The sequence below is a fragment of the Microcaecilia unicolor genome, chromosome 5 (genome assembly GCF_901765095.1).
Source record: "Microcaecilia unicolor chromosome 5, aMicUni1.1, whole genome shotgun sequence".
NCBI classification, from domain to species: domain Eukaryota; kingdom Metazoa; phylum Chordata; class Amphibia; order Gymnophiona; family Siphonopidae; genus Microcaecilia; species Microcaecilia unicolor.
The window spans coordinates 170,765,087-170,788,218 of NC_044035.1; the positions used below are offsets into that span (position 1 = coordinate 170,765,087).

The window sequence follows — 23,132 nt, forward strand, 5'->3', positions numbered from 1 at the left end:
GGGAAATTAGTCCAGACTGGGGCACGGTCTGATATGGAAATATGACCTATACCTGAGTCCCCCCCCCCCCCCCAGGACATTGTTTTGTCAAGGAAAATATAATCTAGTTTGGAGTAGGAGAGATGCACATGGGACATCCCTCTAGGATGTCCCAATCTCCACACATCATATAGACCCATCTCGTCTACGAAATGTTTCAGTGCCAGAGAGATTTTACGATCCATCGGAGCAGGAGGAGCCGACCTGTCAAGCCCAGGCTGCACAGTGTCATTAAAATCACCCGCCACCAGTAGTTAACCTCTGACAAAGGCCTGCAGCTCCTTCCGGAGACGCAGGAAAAAACGTTCCTGCCTCTTGTTCGGTGCATAGACACTGACAAGTGTATACTCCTCCTTCTCCAGCAACACATGCAGAAAAAGAAATCTCCCCTCTCTGTCCTTTCTTAAGTGCAAAATCTGCACCTGGACATCTTTATGGAACATTATAGCCACCCCCCTTTTTTTTTTGCACCCATTACCTCAGAGGCACAAACTACTTGAGGGTATTGTTTAGAGCGCAGTAGTCCCTCGTGCTTTGTTAAAAAGTGGATTTCTTGCACAAAGACCACTTGTGGCTTCATCAGATGTAATTCACGCAGCAAGGCGTGCCTTTTGTATGGAGAATTCAGACCCTATATGTGAGAAACTTAAAGTCCACCATTTAACAGTCTCTGAACAAAACTAACTGTGAATGGAAGACTCTTACCCTGCCCTACTACACCCCTCCCAATCTATCTCCCTCCACGCCCACCCTCCGGCCCCAGCCCCCCTTCCCGCCTATCTCCCCCCTGAACCTCCCCTCCTCTCCCCCAACCCGCACTCTATCTTCTCTCCACCACCCACCAATTAGCGCCATAAGGCACTACTTGGGATCAAAGGAAGAAATCCCACTGGTCAAACCTATAACAGTATTAAAACTATCAATCTAAATAAACACTACCCCCCGACCCCCCCTTATACATTCATGCACATTGTCATCCCTAATCATCTGTGTTAAGTCTCTCTTGTCAACTCTCCCATTTCAGTCACTCTTCACTTCCCTCAGTAGAGCCTCAACCACCAGCCTCAGCACTCTCTCCGACCGGTCTAGCAGTGTGTCCTCAGGTCTGGGGTCGCGTGTTCTTAGCCGCTTTCTCCACTCTCTTCCATCTCTGAAGGCGGGCCTTTGTGGAGGAGGCCATCCCTCCCGGCATAGCTGCTGTCTGGGCCAACCCCGCTTTGTGTAAGCTCTTCCACGCTGCTCCCATACTACGGCAGCGGAGTTTCTCGCCATTGAGTTCAAAGCAGATAGCGAACGGGAATGCCCATCTGTAGAGAATCTATTCAGAATCTCTATTACCAGCCTCATGGCTCTCCGCAGATTCAGAGTAAACAAGGAAAGGTCTTGATATATCGCCACACGTGCCCCGTTAAACTCCAGGTTGGGGGGCTTTCTGGCTTTTTGCTAAATCCGCTCCTTACAAGCATAGGTGGTGAACCGCACCACAATATCTCGTGGCTTGTTATCTCGCACAGACCCCAGTGCTCTTTGGGCCCTGTCCATATCCACTGCGCTGGCATCAAATTCTTCTCCCATCAGCTGTGCGCAAATGGCGTGCACTACCGCAGGAACATCTTCCATGTCGCCGTTCTCCTGAACTCCACGGAACCGGAGGTTTTGCCTGTGTCCCCGATTCTCGAGGTCGTCGAGCTTATATTGTAGTTCTCCTGCCTGCTCCGCCATCTGCTTTAAACGCCTGTCCACATCTTCATTTTTCTCCCCCTGTTCATCCGCCCGCTCCTCTAGGGCTTCTACCCTGCCCCCCCCCCAGCTCTCTCAAATCCATGCTGAGGGTGTCCACGTGTTCCAGGATTTCTTCCTTAGATGCTAGGATCTCAGCTCTGATCACCTCCAGGCATTTGGTCAGATCTTGCGGGAGTGCTTGCTTGGGGGCAGATTCAGCGCGCACTTCATGGGTTGAAGTCGAGCCCGACTCCGACGCTCTTCGCGGCTTGGGGGAGACATGGCGAGCTAGGCCTCTGTCCGTCTGCCTCGTGGACAAGCGCTTGCTCTCTCGTTGCGGCGCACCGCTTTTTTTTACTCATATTGTAGTCTGGGATCGCTCACCCGTCTGGTGCGGCTCCTTCAGAAGTTTGGAGAGGATTTTTAGTTCAGATGGCACCTTAAAGAAGGTAGGGAAGTGCGGAATTCAGGGATTAAGCGACCATTCAGCCCCGTGACGTCACTTCCTCCCCAATCCTGCTCTTTTTGTTTTCTTTTTTTCTAATATAATTTTTTTTATTTTACCTTGTATCTTGTCTTAAGTTGTGGTCTAAATGAATCTAATTTTTTCCATTAAGCTGTGAAATTATACATTTCTGTATCCATATTGTTTAATAGATGGATGTTAAATAAAATATAAAATAAAAAAAACATTAAGGGGCAGCACTGCACATGCCTGTGACTCTCCATTTTATACTGTCACATGGGACTTCTCAGTATGGAAAAGCTTAGTTTGGAGACAACACCTAAGGGAGGCAGGTGGGTATCTGAGAACTTATAACCTGTCTATGGAGAACACCTGATATAGGTAACTGTTCCCTCAGAGAATACAGGATAACAAGTACTCAAGTGAGAATCTCAAGCTACAGGCTGTTTTCAACATAAAATAAGGGCAAAATACACGAAAAAATGTCAATGGGCAGGTACCAAAACTGTCTTTGGTGGCAATAAGCCTCTTCTAAAAATAAAATGACAAATACAAAGGCAACCAATCAAGAAAATGGGCAAATAGAGCTCATTGTGCTGTTTGCTTCAAATTTAGTTCTGGGTATCTCCCAGAAATATCTTTTGCTCTCCCCCATGATCTTAGTTTTTCATGAGTTGGCTACTACCCTTCTATGCTTCTATGGAATAAAGTGTACCTTGTACCTAAAGATTAACAATGCTCCCCCCTAAACTGGAAACTGGCAGCTCGTTGGAATATGGCAAATTGGTCAATACAGGAAAGGAAGGCTAAATCCTTTTGGCAATTAGCAAGAATATAACCTTCCTAGTCACACTGTTTATCTCAGTACTTGGCAGAGAAGGAGGGGTATGAGGCTGAGAAGTCACTGGCTGACATATGCCAATCTTTACTAGCCAGAAGCGTGGATCAAAACTCTATAAAATTTTCAGTGGCAAAGGCCAGGTGATAAGGGCAGTACTTCAGAAAGTATGGGAACCAGAATTAAATCAAGAACTTTCTCCAGAGAGAGAAGAATGGTTTGTTGTGCCCACTTGACATCCTTTACCCAGACACTGTATTTTCTGGCCCATAAAACTATCTAGACTCCTATTAAGGTGGCTAAAGTCACTCAGGATCATACCTGTCATACCAAGCCTGGAACCTTGCTTCACATGCTGCTGTCATGTCCTGATCTCCAAATTTTGGGGGATGCTATATGGAACCACATTAAAATTATATTTCAGCTGAATGAGGTTTTCACCTTAAAAATATCATGGTCTGGACACAGCAATGACAATGCCCTGACAGCTCCAGGTTTAAGGGACTCATCTCCCCAAGGATAAGACACATTTATTCTCCATTTTAACAGCTCAAACTTGTTTTGGCTCACTGGAAGGATAATTCAGTGTTAGATTGTTGTGGAACCCTCTCTTACTATAAATCTAAGTTGGCTACCAATACTAAATCTTCGAAAAAGGGAAGCATATCAAATACATAAAAGTTTTTAGACCAATTCATTAATGAAAACTGAATGCTAATTATAGAGAGCTTAAAATTTGAAATGAACGAACATGGAAATAAAGGCATAGGAGACTTAAAAGAAGCCAGTGCCACATCAAGCTAACTTGACTGTACATAGTGATAGGCACCATTTGAGCTGATGTGAACCCTAATGGTCTTGGTTTTGAAACACGATTCAGTATTTCCCACAGCAGTCTCTTTAAAATGTAAAGAGCAGGCGACTACCCTAGGCCACATGTTTTGATCTTGAATGGCCATTCAACAATTCTGGGATGTTACTAAATTTTACATGTATTTTTCTATTTCAAAATCAAATCAATTCTTGTATACCACTAATATCCCTTTTCCACGGTTCACTGCTGTTTAACATTCTAGGCGAGACCAAAGCCGATAATCTTAGTGTGAGGTATGAGAACAATTAGAGAACACTAGTGTAAAGCATGAGACCAAAAACATTATAGGAAAGGATAATGGATGGTACTAGGAGGTAGAAGTCAATGGATTGTTATGAAGTAGTATTTGGGAAGAGAAAGGTTTTTCGCCTCTTCCTGAAAGCGAGGTTACTAACCTGTAGCAGGTATTCTCCGAGGACAGCAGGCTGATTGTTCTCACTGATGGGGTGACGTCCACAGCAGCCCCAGGATTGGAAGAGCTTCCTAGCAACAGAAGTTTGCTAGCCCTCGCGAGATCTGCATGCATCGCGCATGCGCGACCGTCTTCCCGCCCGCTACAGCGTGCTCCTCAGTCCAGTATAAAGCAAAGACAAGGGAAGACACAACTCCAAAGGGGAGGAGGGCGGGATTATGAGAAAAATCAGCCTGCTGTCCTCGGAGAATACCTGCTACAGGTTAGTAGCCTTGCTTTCTCCGAGGACAAGCAGGTATCCCTAGCCCCCAAGCTCACTCAAAACAACAAACACTGGTCAATTGGGCATCGCAACGGCGAGGATATAACTGAGATTGACCTGTAACCATAACCAACTAACAGAGAGTGCAGCTTGGAAAAGAATAAAAATGGGCCTAGGGGGGTGGAGTTGGATTCTAAACCCCAAACAGATTCTGCAGCACCGACTGCCCGAACCGACTGTCCCGTCGGGTATCCTGCTGTAGGCAGTAATGAGATGTGAATGTGTGGACAGATGACCACATTGCAGCCTTGCAATTCTCTTCAATAGTGGCTGACTTCAAGTGGGCCACTGACGCTGCCACAGCTCGAACACTATGAGCTGTGACATGGCCCTCAAGAGTCAGCCCAGCTTGGGCGTAAGTGAAGGAGATGCAATCTGCTAGCCAATTTGAGATGGTGCATTTCCCGACAGCCACTCCCCTTCTATTAGGGTCGAAAGAAACAAACAACTGGGTGGACTGTCTGTGGGACTGTGTCCGCTCCAGACAGAAGGCCAACGCTTGCTTGCAGTTCAATGTGTGCAACTGACGTTCAGCAGGGCAGGTATGAGGCCGGGGAAAGAATGTTGGCAAGACAACTGACTGGTTAAGATGGAACTCCGACACCACCTTTGGCAAGAACTTAGGGTGAGTGCGGAGGACTACTCTGTTGTGATGAAATTTGGTATAAGGAGCATGAGCTACTAAGGCTTGAAGCTCACTGACTCTACGAGCTGAAGTGACTGCCACCAAGAAAATGACCTTCCAGGTCAAATACTTCAGACGGCAGGAATCTAGTGGCTCAAAAGGAGGTTTCATCAGCTGGGTGACAACGACATTGAGATCCCATGACACAGTGGGAGGTTTGACAGGGGGCTTTTACAAAAGCAAACCTCTCATAAATCGAACTAAAGGCTGTCCCGAGATAGGCTTACCCTCTACACGGTAATGAAAAGCAGTAATTGCGCTAAGATGAACCCTTACAGAGTTGGTCTTAAGACCAGCCTCAGACAAGTGCAGAAGGTATTCAAGCAGGGTCTGTGCAGGACAAGAACGAGGATCTAGGGCCAGGCTGTCACACCACACGGCAAACCTCTTCCACTTGGAAGCATAACACCTCTTCGTGGAATCTTTCCTGGAAGCAAGCAAGACTCTGGAGACACCCTCAGAAAGACCCAAGGAGGCGAAGTCTACGCTCTCAACATCCAGGCCGTGAGAGCCAGGGACTGGAGGTTGGGATGCAGAAGCGCCCCCTCGTTCTGAGTAATGAGAGTGGGAAAACACTCCAATCTCCACGGTTCTTTGGAGGACAACCAGAAGAGGGAACCAGATCTGGCGCGGCCAGAATGGAGCAATCAGAATCATGGTTCCACGGTCCTGCTTGAGTTTCAACAGTCTTTCCTACCAAGGGTATGGGAGGATACGCGAACAGGAGGCCCTTCCCCCAAAGCAGGAGAAAGGCATCTGACGCTAGTCTGCTGTGGGCCTGAAGTCTGGAACAGAACTGAGGGACCTTGTGATTGGTCTGAGTGGCAAAAAGATCTACCAAGGGGGTGCCCCACGCTTGAAAGATCTTGCGAACTACTCTCGAATTGAGAGACCACTCATGAGGTTGCATTATCCTGCTCAACCTGTCGGCCAGACTGTTTACGCCTGCCAGGTACGTGGCTTGGAGAAGCATGCCATGACGGCAAGCCCAAAGCCTCATCCCGACGTCTTCCTGACACAGGGAGAAAGATCCGGTGCCCCCCTGTTGATGTAATACATGGCAACCTGATTGACTGTCTGAATTTGGAAAATTTGGTTGGAAAGCCGATCTCTGAAAGCCTTTAGTGCGTTCCAGACCACTCGTAACTCCAGGAGGTTGATCTGAAAACCTGTCTCCTGGAGGGACCAACATCCCTGGGTGTGAAGCCCATCGACATGAGCTCCCCACCCCAGGAGAGACGCACCTGTAGTCAGCACTTTTTGCGGCTGAGGAATTTGAAAGGGACGTCCCAAGGCCAAATTGGAGCGAATCGTCCACCAATGTAGGGATCTGAGAAAAACTGTGGACAGCTGGATCACGTATTCTAGTTCCCCCGCAGCTTGATACCACTGGGAAGCTAGAGTCCATTGAGCAGACCTCATGTGAAGATGGGCCATGGGAGTCACTTGGACTGTGGAGGCCATGTAGCCGAGCAATCTCAACATCTGCCGAGCTGTGATCCGCTGAGATGCTCGTATCCAGGAGACCAAGGACAAAAGATTGTCCGTCCTGGCCTCGGGGAGGTAGGCATGAGCCGTCTGGGAGTCCAGCAGAGCTCCTATGAATTCTAGTCTTTGAACTGGAAGAAGGCGGGACTTTGGATAATTTATCACAAACCCCAGTAGCTCCAGGAGTTGAATAGTCACCTGCATGGACTGTGAAGAGACCTAATTATATACAACTGTAGAGCTCCTGCCTCCGAGGTGTTCTTTACCAGCCAATCATCGAGATAAGGGAACACATGTACTCCAGTCTGCGTAGAGAGGCTGTCACTACAGCCAGGCATTTCGTGAACACCCTGGGCGCAGAGACGAGACCAAAGGGTAGCACACAGTACTGAAAATGCTGTGTTCCCAGACGGGATCAAAGATATTGTCTGTGAGCTGGCAGTATCGGGATGTGAGTATAAGCATCCTTTAAGTCCAGAGAGCATAGCCAATCGTTTTTCTGAATCATGGGAAGAAGGGTGCCCAGGGAAAGCATCCTGAACAAGACTGAGCGTCTTATCTTTCCCCCTAAACCAACCTCTCCTCCTCCCCCATTCTCTATTTCTGTGAATAACACTCTCATCCTTCCTGTCTCATCAGCTCGTAACCTTGGGGTCATACTACTACTACTACTACTTAACATTTCTAGAGTGCTACTAGGGTTACGCAGCGCTGTACAATTTAACAAAGAGAGACAGTCCCAGCTCAAAGAGCTTACAATCTAATAGACAAGTGAACGGTCGGTCCGATAGGGGCAGTCAAATTGGGGCAGTCTGGGTCATCTTCGACTCTTCCCTCTCCTTCTCTGTACGTATTCAACAGACTGCTAAAACTTGTCGTTTCTTTCTCTATAGTATCAGCAAAATTCGCCCTTTCCTTTCTGAGCACACTACCAGAACCCTCATCCACACTCTTATCACCTCTTGCTTAGACTATTGCAACTTGCTTCTCACAGGTCTCCCACTTACCCATCTTTCTCCTCTTCAATCTGTTCAAACTTCTGCTGCACGACTAATATTCCGCCAGGGTTGTTATGCTCATATTAGCCCTCTCCTCAAGTCACTTCCCTGGCTTCCTATCCGTTTCTGCATACAGTTCAAACTCCTCCTATTGACCTATAAGTGCATTCACTCTGCAGCTCCTCAGTACCTCTCCACTCTCATCTCTCCCTACAATCCTCCCCGGGAACTCCGTTCACTGGGTAAATTTCTCTTATCTGCACCCTTCTCCTCCACCGCTAACTCCAGACTCCGTTCCTTTTATCTTGCTGCACCATATGCCTGGAATAGACTTCCTGAGCCGGTACGTCAAGCTCCATCTCTGGCCGTCTTCAAATCTAAGCTAAAAGCCCACCTTTTTGATGCTGCTTTTAACTCCTAACCCTTATTCACTTGTTCAGAACCCTTATTTTATCATCCTCACCTTAATATTCCCTTATCTCTTGTTTGTCCTGTTTGTCTGTCCTAATTAGATTGTAAGCTCTGTCGAGCAGGGACTGTCTCTTCATGTTCAAGTGTACAGCGCTGCGTATGTCTAGTAGCGCTATAGAAATGATAAGTAGTAGTAGTTTTCTCAAACCAGGTATTTGTTCAGGGCCCTTAGGTCTAGGATGGGACGCATCCCCCCTGTTTTCTTTTCCACAAGGAAGTACCTGGAATAGAATCCCAGCCCTTCTTGCCCCGGTGGCACGGGCTCAACTGCATTGGCGCTGAGAAGTGCGGAGAGTTCCTCTGCAAGTACCTGCTTGTGCTGGAAGCTGAAAGACTGAGCTCCCGGAGGACAATTTGGAGGTTTTGCGATCAAATTGAGGGCTTATCCTAGCCGGACTATTTGGAGAACCCACTGGTCGGAGATTATGAGAGGCCACCCTTGGTGAAAAACTTTAACCTCTCTCCGACCGGCAAGTCGTCTGGCACAGACACTTATCTCGGCTATGCTCGCTTGGAGCCAGTCAAAAGCCCATCCCTTGCTTTTGCTGGGGAGCTGCAGGGGCCTGTTGAGGCGCACGCTGTTGACGTGAACGAGCGAGCTGGGGCTTAGCCTGAGCAGGCTGGCAGGAAGGTGGATTGTACCTACACCTATTAGAAGCATAGGGAACATTCCTCCTCCCCCCATAAAAACGTCTACCTGAAGAGGTAGATGCTGAAGGCGTCCGGTGGGAGAGCTTGTCGAATGCGGTGTCCCGCTAGTGGAGTTCCTCTACCACCTTTTCGACGCGCTCGCCAAAAATGTTATCCCCCCGGCAAGGAGCATCCGCAATCCACTGCTGGGCTCTATTCTCCAGGTCAGAGGCACACAGCCATGAGAGTCTGCGCATCACTATACCCTGAGCAGCCGCCCTGGACGCTACATCAAAAGTGTCGTAGGCACCCCTGGACAGGAATTTCCTACATGCCTTCAGCTGCCTGACCACCTCCTGAAAAGACTTGGCCTGCTCCGATAGGAGTTTATCGACCAAGTCCGCCAGTTGCTGCACATTGTTCCGCATGTGTATGCTCGTGTAGAGCTGGTAGGATTGAATCTTGGACACAAGCATAGCAGAATAGTAGGCCTTCCTCCCAAAAGAGTCAAGAGTCTTAGATTCACGGCCCGGGGGTGCCGAGGCGTAATATCTACTACTCTTGGCTTTCTTGAGAGCCGAGTCCACAACTCCAGAGTCATGAGGCAACTGGGTCCTCATCAACTCCGGGGTCCCCATGGACTCGATACTGGGACTCAATCTTTTTGGGAATGTGCGGGCTACTTAACGGTTTCGCCCAGTTCGCCATCAATGTCTGCTTCAGGACATTATGAAAGGGAACAGTAGACGACTCCTTAGGTGTTGAAGGATAGTCCAGGACCTCGAACATCTCAGCCCTAGGCTCATCCTCAGTAACCACTGGGAAGTGAATGGCTGTAGACATTTCCCGGACAAAGGAAGAGAAAGCTTTCTCTCTGGCGAAGGGGTGGGATCGGAAGGGAGACCACAAAACTCCTCGTCAGAGAAATACCTGGTGTCCTCCTCCGCCTCCCACGAGGCCTCACCATCTGTATCGGACACAAGTTCGTGAACTTCAGTCCAAAGCTGAGCCCGTCTCGACACCGAGGAACCCGGTCCCCTACGGCGGTGTCGAGAAGAAGACTCCCACGCCGGCAGCTACAAAGCTTCCTCCAGCGACGTCGGTGGGGAGTCCTCCTGGGTGGCAGCAGGCGCCGATACCGCAAGCGGTACCGGTGTCACAGTCCGCACCACGGGCGGAGAGCCAACTGCTGCATGACTTGACGGTACCACCAGCGCAGGCACCGGCGGTACCGGAGCAGAAGAACGCAGCAGCCTTTCCAGGATACCTGGAAGGATGGCCTCGAGGCGCTCGTCCAGAGTGGCTGTCGAGGAAGACAGTGGGGCCGGTACCGGTGACGAGCTGAGGACCTGTCTGGGGCATGGAGGTGGTACTGGGCTGTCTGGAGCAGAGTGCATCGACACCTCTTGTATGGAGGGTGAACGGCTGTCCTCCCAGCGTCGACGCTTCACGGGTACCAAATCCCTCGGTGTCCCGGAGCTCTCGGTACCATGGCAGGAAGGGTACCTCCCAGTGCTGAAGAGGAGGACGTTGAATCCAGACATCTCCTCGGGGCCGGGTCTGAGGATGGTCGGTCCCGGGGGGACTGCACAGCAGGAACCCTCGAGGCAGGTGGAGACCCACTCGATGCCTCACTGCTACCAGCGTGGGATCTCTGGACAGCCATCACCTGCAATCCAGAAGTCGATGCTCCCTCCGACGCAGACATCGATACCGGCGATGACCTCGGTACCGCTGGCTCCGATGACGTCGAAAGACCGGACGAGGCTCTGAACAGAACGTTCCACTGAGCCAATCTCGCCACCTGGGTCCTCTTTTTAAGCTGGAGGCACAACGTACAGGCATCCAGGCGATGACCAGCCCCGAGACACTAAAGACACGATACATGTCTATCAGTTAGCGAGATCGTCCGGTGGCACCGCGTGCACTTTTTGAAGCCGCTGGCAGGCTTAGAGGACATGGGCGGAAAAATTGCGCCGCCGAGGTCAAACGCGATGATGCCGAAAAAAGGCACCCAAAAAAAAGGGGGGAAAACCCGGATGGGTGGCGGAACAGGCCGCACAAGGAAAAGAAAGGAAACTTACCCGGCAAAAACTTGGAGAAGTACCAGAAAACAACAAACTTTTTTTTTTTTTTAAAACACACGAGAGGAGAAATCGAAGAAGCCGAAAAGGCGCTAAACAGCAGCGAAGAGCGCGACAGGGGCCCTCTCTTGGGCCGCGAACGAGCGATACACGTCCGCTCTGACCACGGAAAAAGAGAGACTGAGGAGCATGCTGTAGCGGGCGGGAAGATGGTAGCGCATGCGCGATGCATACGGATCTCGCGACAGCTAGCAAACTCCTGTTGCTAGGAAGATCTTCCGATCCTGGGGCTGCCGTGGATGTCACCCGATCAGTGAGACAAAGCAAGTTGCTTGTCCTCGGAGAAGCTAAGGTAGCTGTTTTCTGTTCTGAAGGCAATAGGTAGAGAGTTCCATATTTTAACTCAGAGTACAGAATAGAGAGCTGAAAATTTTCTGATTTTGAATTGTCTTTTGAAACGATGACTCTAGCATCAACTGTTAAATCAGTTAGAGTGGACCACACGTAGCGAAGTGGTCTTAATCAGAAGTTCAGAGGTGTAACCCTGTAAGATTTGAAAAACTAAACAAGCATCTTTGAGCCTGAGTCTTTCTGCTATGGGAAGCCAGTGCAGTTTGTTAAGATGAGTTGAAACACTAGTATATCTATTTAATCTGTATATTAGTCTAGCAGCTGTATTCTGTATGATTTGCAGTTTTTTCTGATATTGACACTTAATACCAAGAAATAGAATGTTACAGTAATCCAAGTGAGGTACGACTAACATTTGGACAAGTAGTACAAAGGCGTTTTGGTTGAAGAATGATCTGATAAGACATAGCTGTCTCATTTTGTATAGAGTTTTCTTCCATAGCTGGTTAATATGGGAAGAGAAGGAGAATGAAGAATCAAGCAAGACCCCTAATAGTCTGGTTTCAGACTCTACTGTAAAGGTTTGACCACTGACCACTGGACAAAGATAATGATGATGGACCTCAACTCCCTGATTTCGGAACCACAGGACCTTGTTTTTTTTGCACATTCAATTTCAGTTTATTGGTCATGCCATTCGCTACAGACCAAGTTGTATCTTTGTTTGATGCTGTCACTGGTAAAAGAAGCAGGATGTCATCTGCGTAGGATAATAGTAGTTCATTAAGACCCAGGTGTATTCAGGCAACGGACGACAAAGATTAAACAGGATAGGTGAGAGGGGAGAACCCTGCTCACAGAAAGTGGTTGTTTTGCTTGATAGAATAGCTTTGATTTGAAAGGAATTCACTGAACCATTTGATCACAGTCTCTGGATAAATCCAGAAGAAGTGGAACCAGGCCTGCCTTGGCAACAGCGGGCTATGAGAATCATTGTGTCTGATCCTGTCCCTAACCAGGGATACTAAAGAGGACGGGGAAATTAGGTCTTGCCTGCTAATTTGCTTTCCTTTAAGTTCCTCCAGACTAGCACAGCTGGGCAATGCACGCTGACCAGCAGATGAAGACTGAGAACCACAAACTTCTTAGAACACCTATAACTATGTTGTGCAGTTCCCAAGAGTCAGTAATCGAATAGCAAAGCAGAGCGAACTCACCAGCCTGCCATGCTCCCTCTCAGAACTGGAGCCCTGAGCAATAAGAAAGTAGCCCTTGTACTGCTGCCCTTTTCTGTCTTTTCTTCCCCGCTTTGTGTAAGTGAAACCAACACCTTGCAGTTGCAACCAATGCAACTCATAAAAAATTAAAATCACCGAGCAAGCAATCCCACGCAGACACTAGACTCAAACTTCTGACACTGAATTAGGGAGAGCCCTGTGCCCATCTGGAGGGACTAAAGGAAAGCAAATTAGCAGGTAAGACTTAATTTCCCCTTCTATAGTGACCCTCCAAACCAACCCAGCTGGGAAGTACCAAAGCAGTGACCATTAAGGGAAGGCACCCCGTAGCCACATCTCCAAAACAGTGGCCTCAAATGCTGCATCCTGATCAGATTGCATGTCCAAATGACTGTCGATTTTGTGAGAACCAGTATCGTTTGGTACCACAGTGGTCAGCTTTTCTCCTCGGTGCCTGTTTCGGACTGGGACTTCAAAGGGAGCGGATTTGTATCCTTGATCGTTGTGTTGACGGTCTGGCTGCAGGCTCGGTTACATCGATGTTCCAGTACTGGGAGAAGGGGTGCAGGGACCGGCTCCCTAAGATGCAGGACACTAGTGCGACTGTTGGTTGATTCCTCTCTGATGCTTGTTTGACCCGGCTCTCCTTCAGCCTCTCCGTCAGACTGCTCCACCCCATCATGGTCTGCAGCGCAGCTTGTGGCTGGCTGTTGGGCATCGTGGCCTCCTTTGCGATGGGAAGATCTTTTGTGTATTGCTTTATCGTGTGGCCTTCTCGGCTTTGCTGCTGGACTGGGTTGGTCATCTTGGGCGATGCTGCCTGCTGGTCTTCTCTTCTGCGGCTGCTTCGTGCCTGGAAAGTGCTGTATGTTGAAGGGGCTCTGTTTCCTCCTGGATCGCCAATTCCAGCCGCTGGCTACCGCTCGCATTCCTGTCTTGTTCGTAGGCTCTGATTACCAGGAAGTCAACTACGTTAGCATTTAACTTTAAAAAAGGAGACTATGATAAAATGAGAAGAACGGTAAAAAAAAAAAAACTTAACTTAGGGGGGCAACTGAGAGGGTAAAAACTGTACAACAGGCATGGACGCTGTTCAAAAATACCATCCTGGAGTCCCATATTCCGAGAATTAGAAAAGAAAGACGGAAGTCCAAAAGACACCCGGCCTGGTTGAAAAGTGAGGTGAAGGACGATATTAGGGCTAAAAGAAACGCCTTCAGAAAATGGAAGAAGGAACCGTCTGAAAATAACAAGCAGCAGCATAAGGAGTGTCAAAGCAAATGCAAGGCGCAGATAAAGGCGGCCAAAAGGGATTACGAAAAAAAGATTGCATTAGAGGCAAAAAAACATAGCAAACTTTTTTCCGTATATTAAAAGCAGGAAGCTTGCAAAAGAATCGGTTGGGCCGCTGGGTAAAAGGGGCGATCATGGAAGATAAAGACGTAGCGGAGAGATTGAATGAATTCTTTGCTTCGGTCTTCACCGAGGAAGATTTGGGTGGGATACCGGTGTCAGAAACGGTATTTCAAGCGGACGAGTCGGAGAAACTTACTGACTTCACTGTAAACTTGGAGGACATAATGGGGCAGTTCAGCAAACTGAAGAGTAGCAAATCTCCTGGACCGGATGGTATTCATCCTAGAGTACTGATAGAACTGAAAAATGAGCTTGCAGAGCTACTGTTAGTGATATGTAAGTTATCCTTAAAATCGAGCGTGGTACTGGAAGATTGGAGGGTGGCAAATGTAACGCCGATTTTTAAAAAAGGTTCCAGGGGAGATCCGGGAAATTATAGACCGGTGAGTCTGACGTCGGTGCCGGGGAAAATGGTAGAGACCAAGTCAGCACGGCTTTTGTGTGGGGAAATCTTGCCTGACCAATTTACTTCAATTCTTTGAAGGAGTAAACAAACATGTGGACAAAGGGGAGCCGGCTGACATTGTGTATCTGGATTTTCAAAAGGCGTTTGACAAGGTACCTCATGAAAGGCTACAGAGGAAATTGGAGGGTCATAGGATAGGAGGAAATGTCCTACTGTGGATTAAAAACTGGTTGAAGGATAGGAAACAGAGTGGGGTTAAATGGGCAGTATTCACAATGCAGAAGGGTAGTTAGTGGGGTTCCTCAGGGGTCTGTGCTAGGACCGCTGCAATTTAACATATTTATAAATGATTTCGAGATGGGAGTAACTAGCGAGGTAATTAAATTTGCTGATGACACAAAGTTATTCAAAGTTGTTAACTTGCGACAGGATTGTGAAAAATTACAGAAGGACTTTACGAGACTGGGCGGCTAAATGGCAGATGACGTTTAATGTGAACAAGTGCAAGGTGATGCATATGGGAAAAAAGAACCCGAACTATAGCTACGTCATGCAAGGTTCCACGTTAGGAGTTACGGACCAAGAAAGGGAGTCGTCATTGATAATACACCGAAACCTTCTGCTCAGTGTGCTGCTGCGGCTTGGAAAGCAAATAGAATGTTGGGTATTATTAGGAAAGTTATGGAAAACAGGTGTGAGGATGTTATAATGCCGTTGTATCGCTCCACGGTGCGACCACACCTTGAGTACTGTGTTCAATTCTGGTCGCCGCATCTCAAGAAAGATATAGTAGAATTGGAAAAGGTGCAGCAAAGGGCGACTTCCCTATGAAGAAAGACTAAGGAGGCTAGGGCTTTTCAGCTTGGAGAAGAGACGGCTGAGGGGAGACATGATACAGGTATACAAAATATTGAGTGGTGTGGAACAGGTGGATGTGAAGCTTCTGTTCACACTTTCCAAAAATACTAGGACTAGGGGGCATGCGATGAAACTAGTGTAGTAAATTTGAAACAAATTGGAGAAAAGTTTTCTTCACCGAACGCGTAATTAAACTCTGGAATTCGTTGCCGGAGAACGTGAAGGCGGTTAGCTTAGCAGAGTTTTAAAAGGGGTTAGACGGTTTCCTAAAGGACAAGTCCATAAACCACTACTAAATGGACTTGGGAAAACTCCACAATTCCAGGAATAGCATGTATATAATGTTTGTACATTTGGGAAGCTCGCCAGGTGCCCTTGGCCTGGATTGGCCACTGTTGTGGACAGGATGCTGGGCTCGATGGACCTTTGGTCTTTTCCCAGTGTGGCATTACTTATGCCTTCAGTGTCTCAGTGAGTTAAGATCTGATTTTGGACTCCTTACTTTCTTTTCTTTTTGTTTTCTTTTCCTTGCCTACCTATTTGTTTAAATATTGTAGTTATATTCCCTTCCCTTCTTCCTCCCACTGTCATTGTAAATGTTTCATTAGTTCATTGTAAGCCGCTTAGGGGCTGCTTTATGTGGTAATAGGTGGGGTATAAATGATCTAAATAAATAAATAAAGCAAGGAGACCACATAGCCGCTTTACAAATGTCCTGCGGGGGAACCAAAGAGCTCTCTGCCCAAGAATAAGCCTCAAGCTAGAGTGAAACTGACTCTCCTTTGGGATTATAAGCAGAGGCCACTGCCTCCTAAAACCATCTGGCAATTGTAGCATTAGAAGCTGCCTCTCCTCAGCAATGACCCCCCCAATCAGAATGAACAACCATTCTGACCTCCAAAAATCCTGCATCCTGGTCAGATTCAAAGCGCCCTCTGAATGTCCAGGCAATGCAAACACTATGGATCCCGTGTGCCCTTAGCCTCCCCAAAAACAGAGAATACCACTTATTAACATAGAAAACTGAGGCTTGCGTCTATGGGAACCAGAGGCTGGACCCCATCTTCATTGGGAACTACGACTGGGCTACTGGGCAACGAAAACCGAATCTGAACCCCCCCATGGCGGCTGCCACGAAAGGACTGCATCCTCTGAAAAAAAAAAATCTACTACGCAGAGTCACGCTGCCTCTGCCAGGCCGATACTTGCAGGAATCCCTCAAGTGACCTCTAGCCAAGAATGCTCACCCCTATTGTCTTGGGCTTATCCTCTGGCAACCTGGGCACTCATCTCTCCTAATCCAAGTTGAGCTCCTCTCTGAACAATATGGAACTCAAGGGGGGGGGGGGGGGGGGCCCCTTACCAAGCATCGATTTACAGGCCGCATCTGCCGACCAACCACGCAGCCACAAAGACAGCCTAGCAGCGACACTGAGCACTATGGACTTTGAGGAAGTCTGAAGATCATACAGGGCACTGCTAAGAACAGAGGAACTCACTTCCTGGTCTACCAAAGCCCAATCATCAGTGGACCAATCAAGAATCTGCTCAGACCAGTGGACACACACCCAAGCTACCAGACCACAGCATATAGCAGCCTGTACTGCCAGGGCCTTAACACCAAAACTCTACTTCAAGAGTGACTCCATCCTACGATCCTGCGGGTCTGTCAAGGCCTTACCACTGTCCACTGCAACAATAGTCTTCTTGGTAACCGCAGAAACAATGGCATCCACCACTGGAGACCTGAGATACTCCCTATCATGGTCCAGAATAGGATACAGATGAAACATTGACAGAGCCACCCTAAGAGAGGCATCTGATGAATTCCATTGGGCCTGGATAACCTCCCTGATGTCCTGATGCATAAGAAAAGACTGGGAAGACTTCCTAATGCTCTTCAGCAATGGGTCTACCTTACGCATTGCTTCCTTAGGAGTTACGGATCAAGAAAGGGATCTGGGTGTCGTCGTCGATGATACGCTGAAACCTTCTGCTCAGTGTGCTGCTGCGGCTAGGAAAGCGAATAGAATGTTGGGTGTTATTAGGAAGGGTATGGAGTCCAGGTGTGCGGATGTTATAATGCCGTTGTATCGCTCCATGGTGCGACCGCACCTGGAGTATTGTGTTCAGTACTGGTCTCCGTATCTCAAAAAAGATATAGTAGAATTGGAAAAGGTACAGCGAAGGGCGACGAAAATGATAGTGGGGATGGGACGACTTTCCTATGAAGAGAGGCTGAGAAGGCTAGGGCTTTTTAGCTTGGAGAAGAGACGGCTGAGGGGAGATATGATAGAAGTGTATAAAATAATGAGTGGAATGGATCGGGTGGATGTGAAGCGACTGTTCACGCTATCCAAAAATACTAGGACTAGAGGGCATGAGTTGAAGCTACAGTGTGGTAAATTTAAAACGAATCGGAGAAAATTTTTCTTCACCCAACGTGTAATTAGACTCTGGAATTCGTTGCCGGAGAACGTGGTACGGGCGGTTAGCTTGACGGAGTTTAAAAAGGGGTTAGATAGATTCCTAAAGGACAAGTCCATAGACCGCTATTAAATGGACTTGGAAAAATTCCGCATTTTTAGGTATAACTTGTCTGGAATGTTTTTACGTTTGGGGAGCGTGCCAGGTGCCCTTGACCTGGATTGGCCACTGTCGGTGACAGGATGCTGGGCTAGATGGACCTTTGGTCTTTCCCAGTATGGCACTACTTATGTACTTATGTACCCTCCTCACACTTCAACACTGAAGAAATATGGCAGAAGAGCTCTTGCAATTCATCCCTATGAGGGACCTGGACCACTAAAGCACCCTCTCTAGGAGGCAACTCCTCCATCCAAGAGTCCTCCTCCACCAGTTCCCCAATATCGACCTGCTCCTCAGACCATCCATGACCTTCCTCAAATATAGGAGAAACCTCCTCCATCATCTCTTCCTCGTTCATCCATTATGGGCATTTAGGAGGAAGAGGAGACCTTCGATGTGGATTCTCTGGAGCAGGAAAAGCTGAAACCCCAGCTGTGCACATGCAAAATGCCTTATACATGATCAACAAACTCAGGAAGAAAATCAATTTTAGAAGGCCCTGGAGAGCTCCTAGACTCTGCCTGAATCAAACCAGGAATCATTTGACTCAGGCGTGGGGGCTACTTACTGCTTGACTATGGAGATAAAGTGGCAGCAGTTCCCGCAAAAAGATGGGGCTCAAAGTAGCGCTAGATTCACCAGGCCTGCAATTTTCTCTCGAGTCCCCATGGGTCTCCTTCTGCTCAGCCTGACCCCGGGAGGCTACCACTGCAGAATCGGGGTTCCTATGGTGGGGCACAATATTTGCAACTGCCTGCTTCATCAACTCCTCAGTGCAAACTGTGAACTTCAGCTGTCCCGAATTCATCGTAGCTGAACACATACCACAAACTTGGGAAACAGTCCCCCACTATGCCACACCCCAATCCCCAGAGCAAAGACCTGCAACCTGAAGCCGGAGCACTGCGAGGGGCAGGCAGGCACACTTCAAGCAACTTGTCTGATGAACTTTTGTGTGTGTGTGTGTGTGTGTGTGTAAAAGTAACAGCAGACCCCACAGCTCTCAAAGCTGTCTGCACTAAAGCAGATGAGTACAGTTGAGGCAAACTCAAAGGATCCCCAATGGGGATGTGGGGGAGAGGGACCCGGCCACCCAGGTGTGGCACCCTGGGGCCACCTCAGCCCCAGACCAGCTGAGAGATAGGCACAGGCAGTGCTAAGAGGGAACTTACACACTGGTTTTTTTTTTTTTTTTAAATCAAGGACCAGCCACACTCTAACCTCAGACCAGACCCTCAACACGCCAACCTCTGACCGGGATTGCACAGGTTTACCAAGCCCATCAGCTAGAAACTGAGAATTAGGGGACTGCATCGTACACTATTCTAAAAGTCTGTGGTTCTCAGTCTCCATCTGCTGGTCAGGAAGGACACTATGGAAAAAGAAGATACACCCATGTGAAATGTCAGCAAACTAAAGTTTGTCAAAGTACAAAGAGACAGGTTATGACTTACTTATGCCATGGAAAAATGAATATTGAGGAAGCCCTGTGCAATAACATGGAGTTAAGTCATATACACACACTTCCAGTACTATTTACCTAATCCAGAGATTTGTAGGGACAAAACAGGCCCTGTATATAGCACTATGTAGCATTATGAACCTGACATTCTTGTTAACAGACTTAGACCAGTGTCAGTTCCTAGGCAGAGGTTTGTTTGCAAACCTCATGCACATTGCTGACACATCAAGGCCTGAGCAAGGCAAATTAAGTTTCAATACCAACCCTGTTTACAAAGCTGGGGGATTTCATGGTCAGAAGAAATCAGTTGTTTGGTCCCCCAAAGATAACACTAGAAAACATCAGACTGTTATATCAGTCAGTATGGCACCAAACTAGAGGATAGGGTATAAGAACCTCTTCCATAAGTATGATGCTAGCTGGTTGTTATCTTGGGCAGTTCATGGGAGAGCTGCTATCAGCTGACCAGAGCCAGCCACGTGATGAAGGCTCGTTACTCTGTGGCATCACTTGCTTGCATGCTTTTGATTGGCTGGGGAGAGCTTACCTGCTGAACGACCATCAGGAGAAAGAGAGCATCTCCCATCCCAGCTTTGCTGCCTCCTTCCTTCATCAACTCCCTTGACTGGCTTCAATTCCAAAGTTTGCAAGTGTGGGGGAGCCTTTTCCATGGGTCAGGCTGTACTTCTGTTTTGTTTTATAGTGCTTAGAATGTTAGGAGTCCTAGTAATTCAGGACTAGGTGAAAGTCCATGTTCTCTTTACTCCACTTTGACAGGTACATAAAACAATAATTATTGTTTTGGGTAGTTCTGCATAAGTACACTGTCTCTGACACTGTTTTACTGCTACAATAAGCTTACTGCTGCCAATATTTCTAATAAACCAGCTTTTCTATTTTCCTTTCTTTCAGTTTTATCTTGGACTAAGAATTCGGGTCTGTAAGAGGAAGGTTGTGACCCATCCATTCCAGACTGCTAAATTTCCACTGTCATCTTTTTACCTTCCTTCATTGCCAGCTCTCTACCTGGGTCTGGGTAATTGTGATTAGTTCCCACATAGCCATACGGGCTCTGTCAGATGACATCACCCAGCTACAATATCCTGCTCACCTTTGGAGAAACCATGAGATTTTTTTCCAGAAATAATCTTTAAAAAATTATATATTTTTGCATTCTCAAGATTAGAAAGTGTGCATTATATAGCTAGCATAAACATTTTAGCTCAGCTTTCCAAATGATGGTCAAGGCTGCTTAAAGCATTAGTATTGCTATAAGTGTCTGCCTAAATGAGCTTACAATCTAAGTGGTTACCCAAGGCAACAGAAGATGAGCGATTTGTCCAACGTTACAAAGCTTGATAATTGAAGTGGGACATCCTCCTCCACCCGTGGCTCTACTACCCTGAATGAGAAAATTTTCCACCAGGGTCACATTAGCATCTCCTGCTTGAAGCATGGGCAGTGGAGGAGAGGATATGCCCTGAACCAGGTCTTAGACATGAGCCTTAAGTTTTTATGCTTTTATACTTACTGTTGGATTCAGTGTGATATGTGGTGCCAACCCTGCAAGGGAATAAACGTTGATATCATGGTAGCTGTACTGGGGCTGTGGTGGAACAGTAACTGTGCACGTAGTACTGGTGGCAGGAGTCGTAACTGTAGCTAGACATGAAAACAATGAGCACAAAAGAACATCTTCAGACCTTGGAAAACTATTAAGGAGTATTTGACACAACATAAGTGTTAATGTTTTACATTTAAGACAGTGGCGTTAAGGATCATCCAAAGCCGCATGCAATAGAAAAGAAGAGATACCAAAGACAGTCTGAAAATACGCATCTGCATTTAACCATAAAGATGGTGCACGGATTGAAAATGTAGAAACCTGCAGGAGCCCAAGACTGTACAGATAGCCAGCACCTCACAACTCAATGGTGAAAGTTACAAGCAATGATTTAACACCAGGTAGTTTGTTTCTAGTCAAATATCCAATGAAAGACTGTTCTATACAACAGGAGCAGTTAATGGGGGGGGGGGGGGGGGGGGGGGAGGGGGGGAGAGGAAGAAGTCTTGGCCCTTACATTGACACTTATTCTTCCCAAAAGATAAAAGGGCCAGAGCTTTTTCTGTTGACACTTGTTTTGTAGAACACCTCCCTGTCATGTTTCTTCTTGCATAGCCCTAGCCTTCTTCCCTTAACTTTCACACACAAAACAACAAGTTTGAAACTACTAATTTAATGTTCTAAATAGTCCCATACTAATATATAGCTAAGGCTTCTGATATTAGATTTTAACTGAAACAAAAAAACACAATACAAAAAAAAAAAAAAAAATATATATATATATATATATATATAGTTGAGTAAAAAAGCTGTGTGGTTTTGCAGATCAGCCAGCTTTGTATATACAGTGGGGGAAATAAGTATTTGATCCCTTGCTGATTTTGTAAGTTTGCCCACTGACAAAGACATGAGCAGCCCATAATTGAAGGGTAGGTTATTGGTAACAGTGAGAGATAGCACATCACAAATTAAATCCGGAAAATCACATTGTGGAAAGTATATGAATTTATTTGCATTCTGCAGAGGGAAATAAGTATTTGATCCCTCTGGCAAACAAGACCTAATACTTGGTGGCAAAACCCTTGTTGGCAAGCACAGCGGTCAGACGTCTTCTGTAGTTGATGATGAGGTTTGCACACATGTCAGGAGGAATTTTGGTCCACTCCTCTTTGCAGATCATCTCTAAATCATTAAGAGTTCTGGGCTGTCGCTTGGCAACTCGCAGCTTCAGCTCCCTCCATAAGTTTTCAATGGGATTAAGGTCTGGTGACTGGCTAGGCCACTCCATGACCCTAATGTGCTTCTTCCTGAGCCACTCCTTTGTTGCCTTGGCTGTATGTTTTGGGTCATTGTCGTGCTGGAAGACCCAGCCACGACCCATTTTTAAGGCCCTGGCGGAGGGAAGGAGGTTGTCACTCAGAATTGTACGGTACATGGCCCCATCCATTCTCCCATTGATGCGGTGAAGTAGTCCTGTGCCCTTAGCAGAGAAACACCCCCAAAACATAACATTTCCACCTCCATGCTTGACAGTGGGGACGGTGTTCTTTGGGTCATAGGCAGCATTTCTCTTCCTCCAAACACGGCGAGTTGAGTTCATGCCAAAGAGCTCAATTTTTGTCTCATCTGACCACAGCACCTTCTCCCAATCACTCTCGGCATCATCCAGGTGTTCACTGGCAAACTTCAGACGGGCCGTCACATGTGCCTTCCGGAGCAGGGGGACCTTGCGGGCACTGCAGGATTGCAATCCTTTATGTCGTAATGTGTTACCAATGGTTTTCGTGGTGACAGTGGTCCCAGCTGCCTTGAGATCATTGACAAGTTCCCCCCTTGTAGTTGTAGGCTGATTTCTAACCTTCCTCATGATCAAGGATACCCCACGAGGTGAGATTTTGCGTGGAGCCCCAGATCTTTGTCGATTGACAGTCATTTTGTACTTCTTCCATTTTCTTACTATGGCACCAACAGTTGTCTCCTTCTCGCCCAGCGTCTTACTGATGGTTTTGTAGCCCATTCCAGCCTTGTGCAGGTGTATGATCTTGTCCCTGACATCCTTAGACAGCTCCTTGCTCTTGGCCATTTTGTAGAGGTTAGAGTCTGACTGATTCACTGAGTCTGTGGACAGGTGTCTTTCATACAGGTGACCATTGCCGACAGCTGTCTGTCATGCAGGTAACGAGTTGATTTGGAGCATCTACCTGGTCTGTAGGGGCCAG

At 47.4% G+C, this 23,132-nt stretch overlaps 1 protein-coding gene across 1 annotated transcript in view; it reads right to left on the reverse strand.

Moving 5' to 3' along the window:
- Window positions 1-23,132, reverse strand: part of CNOT1 (CCR4-NOT transcription complex subunit 1) — a 1,017,784-nt gene that overhangs the window by 330,689 nt on the left and 663,963 nt on the right. The window contains 1 exon segment of the mRNA XM_030203593.1: window positions 20,881-21,011. Coding sequence (XP_030059453.1) covers window positions 20,881-21,011 — 131 coding nt within the window.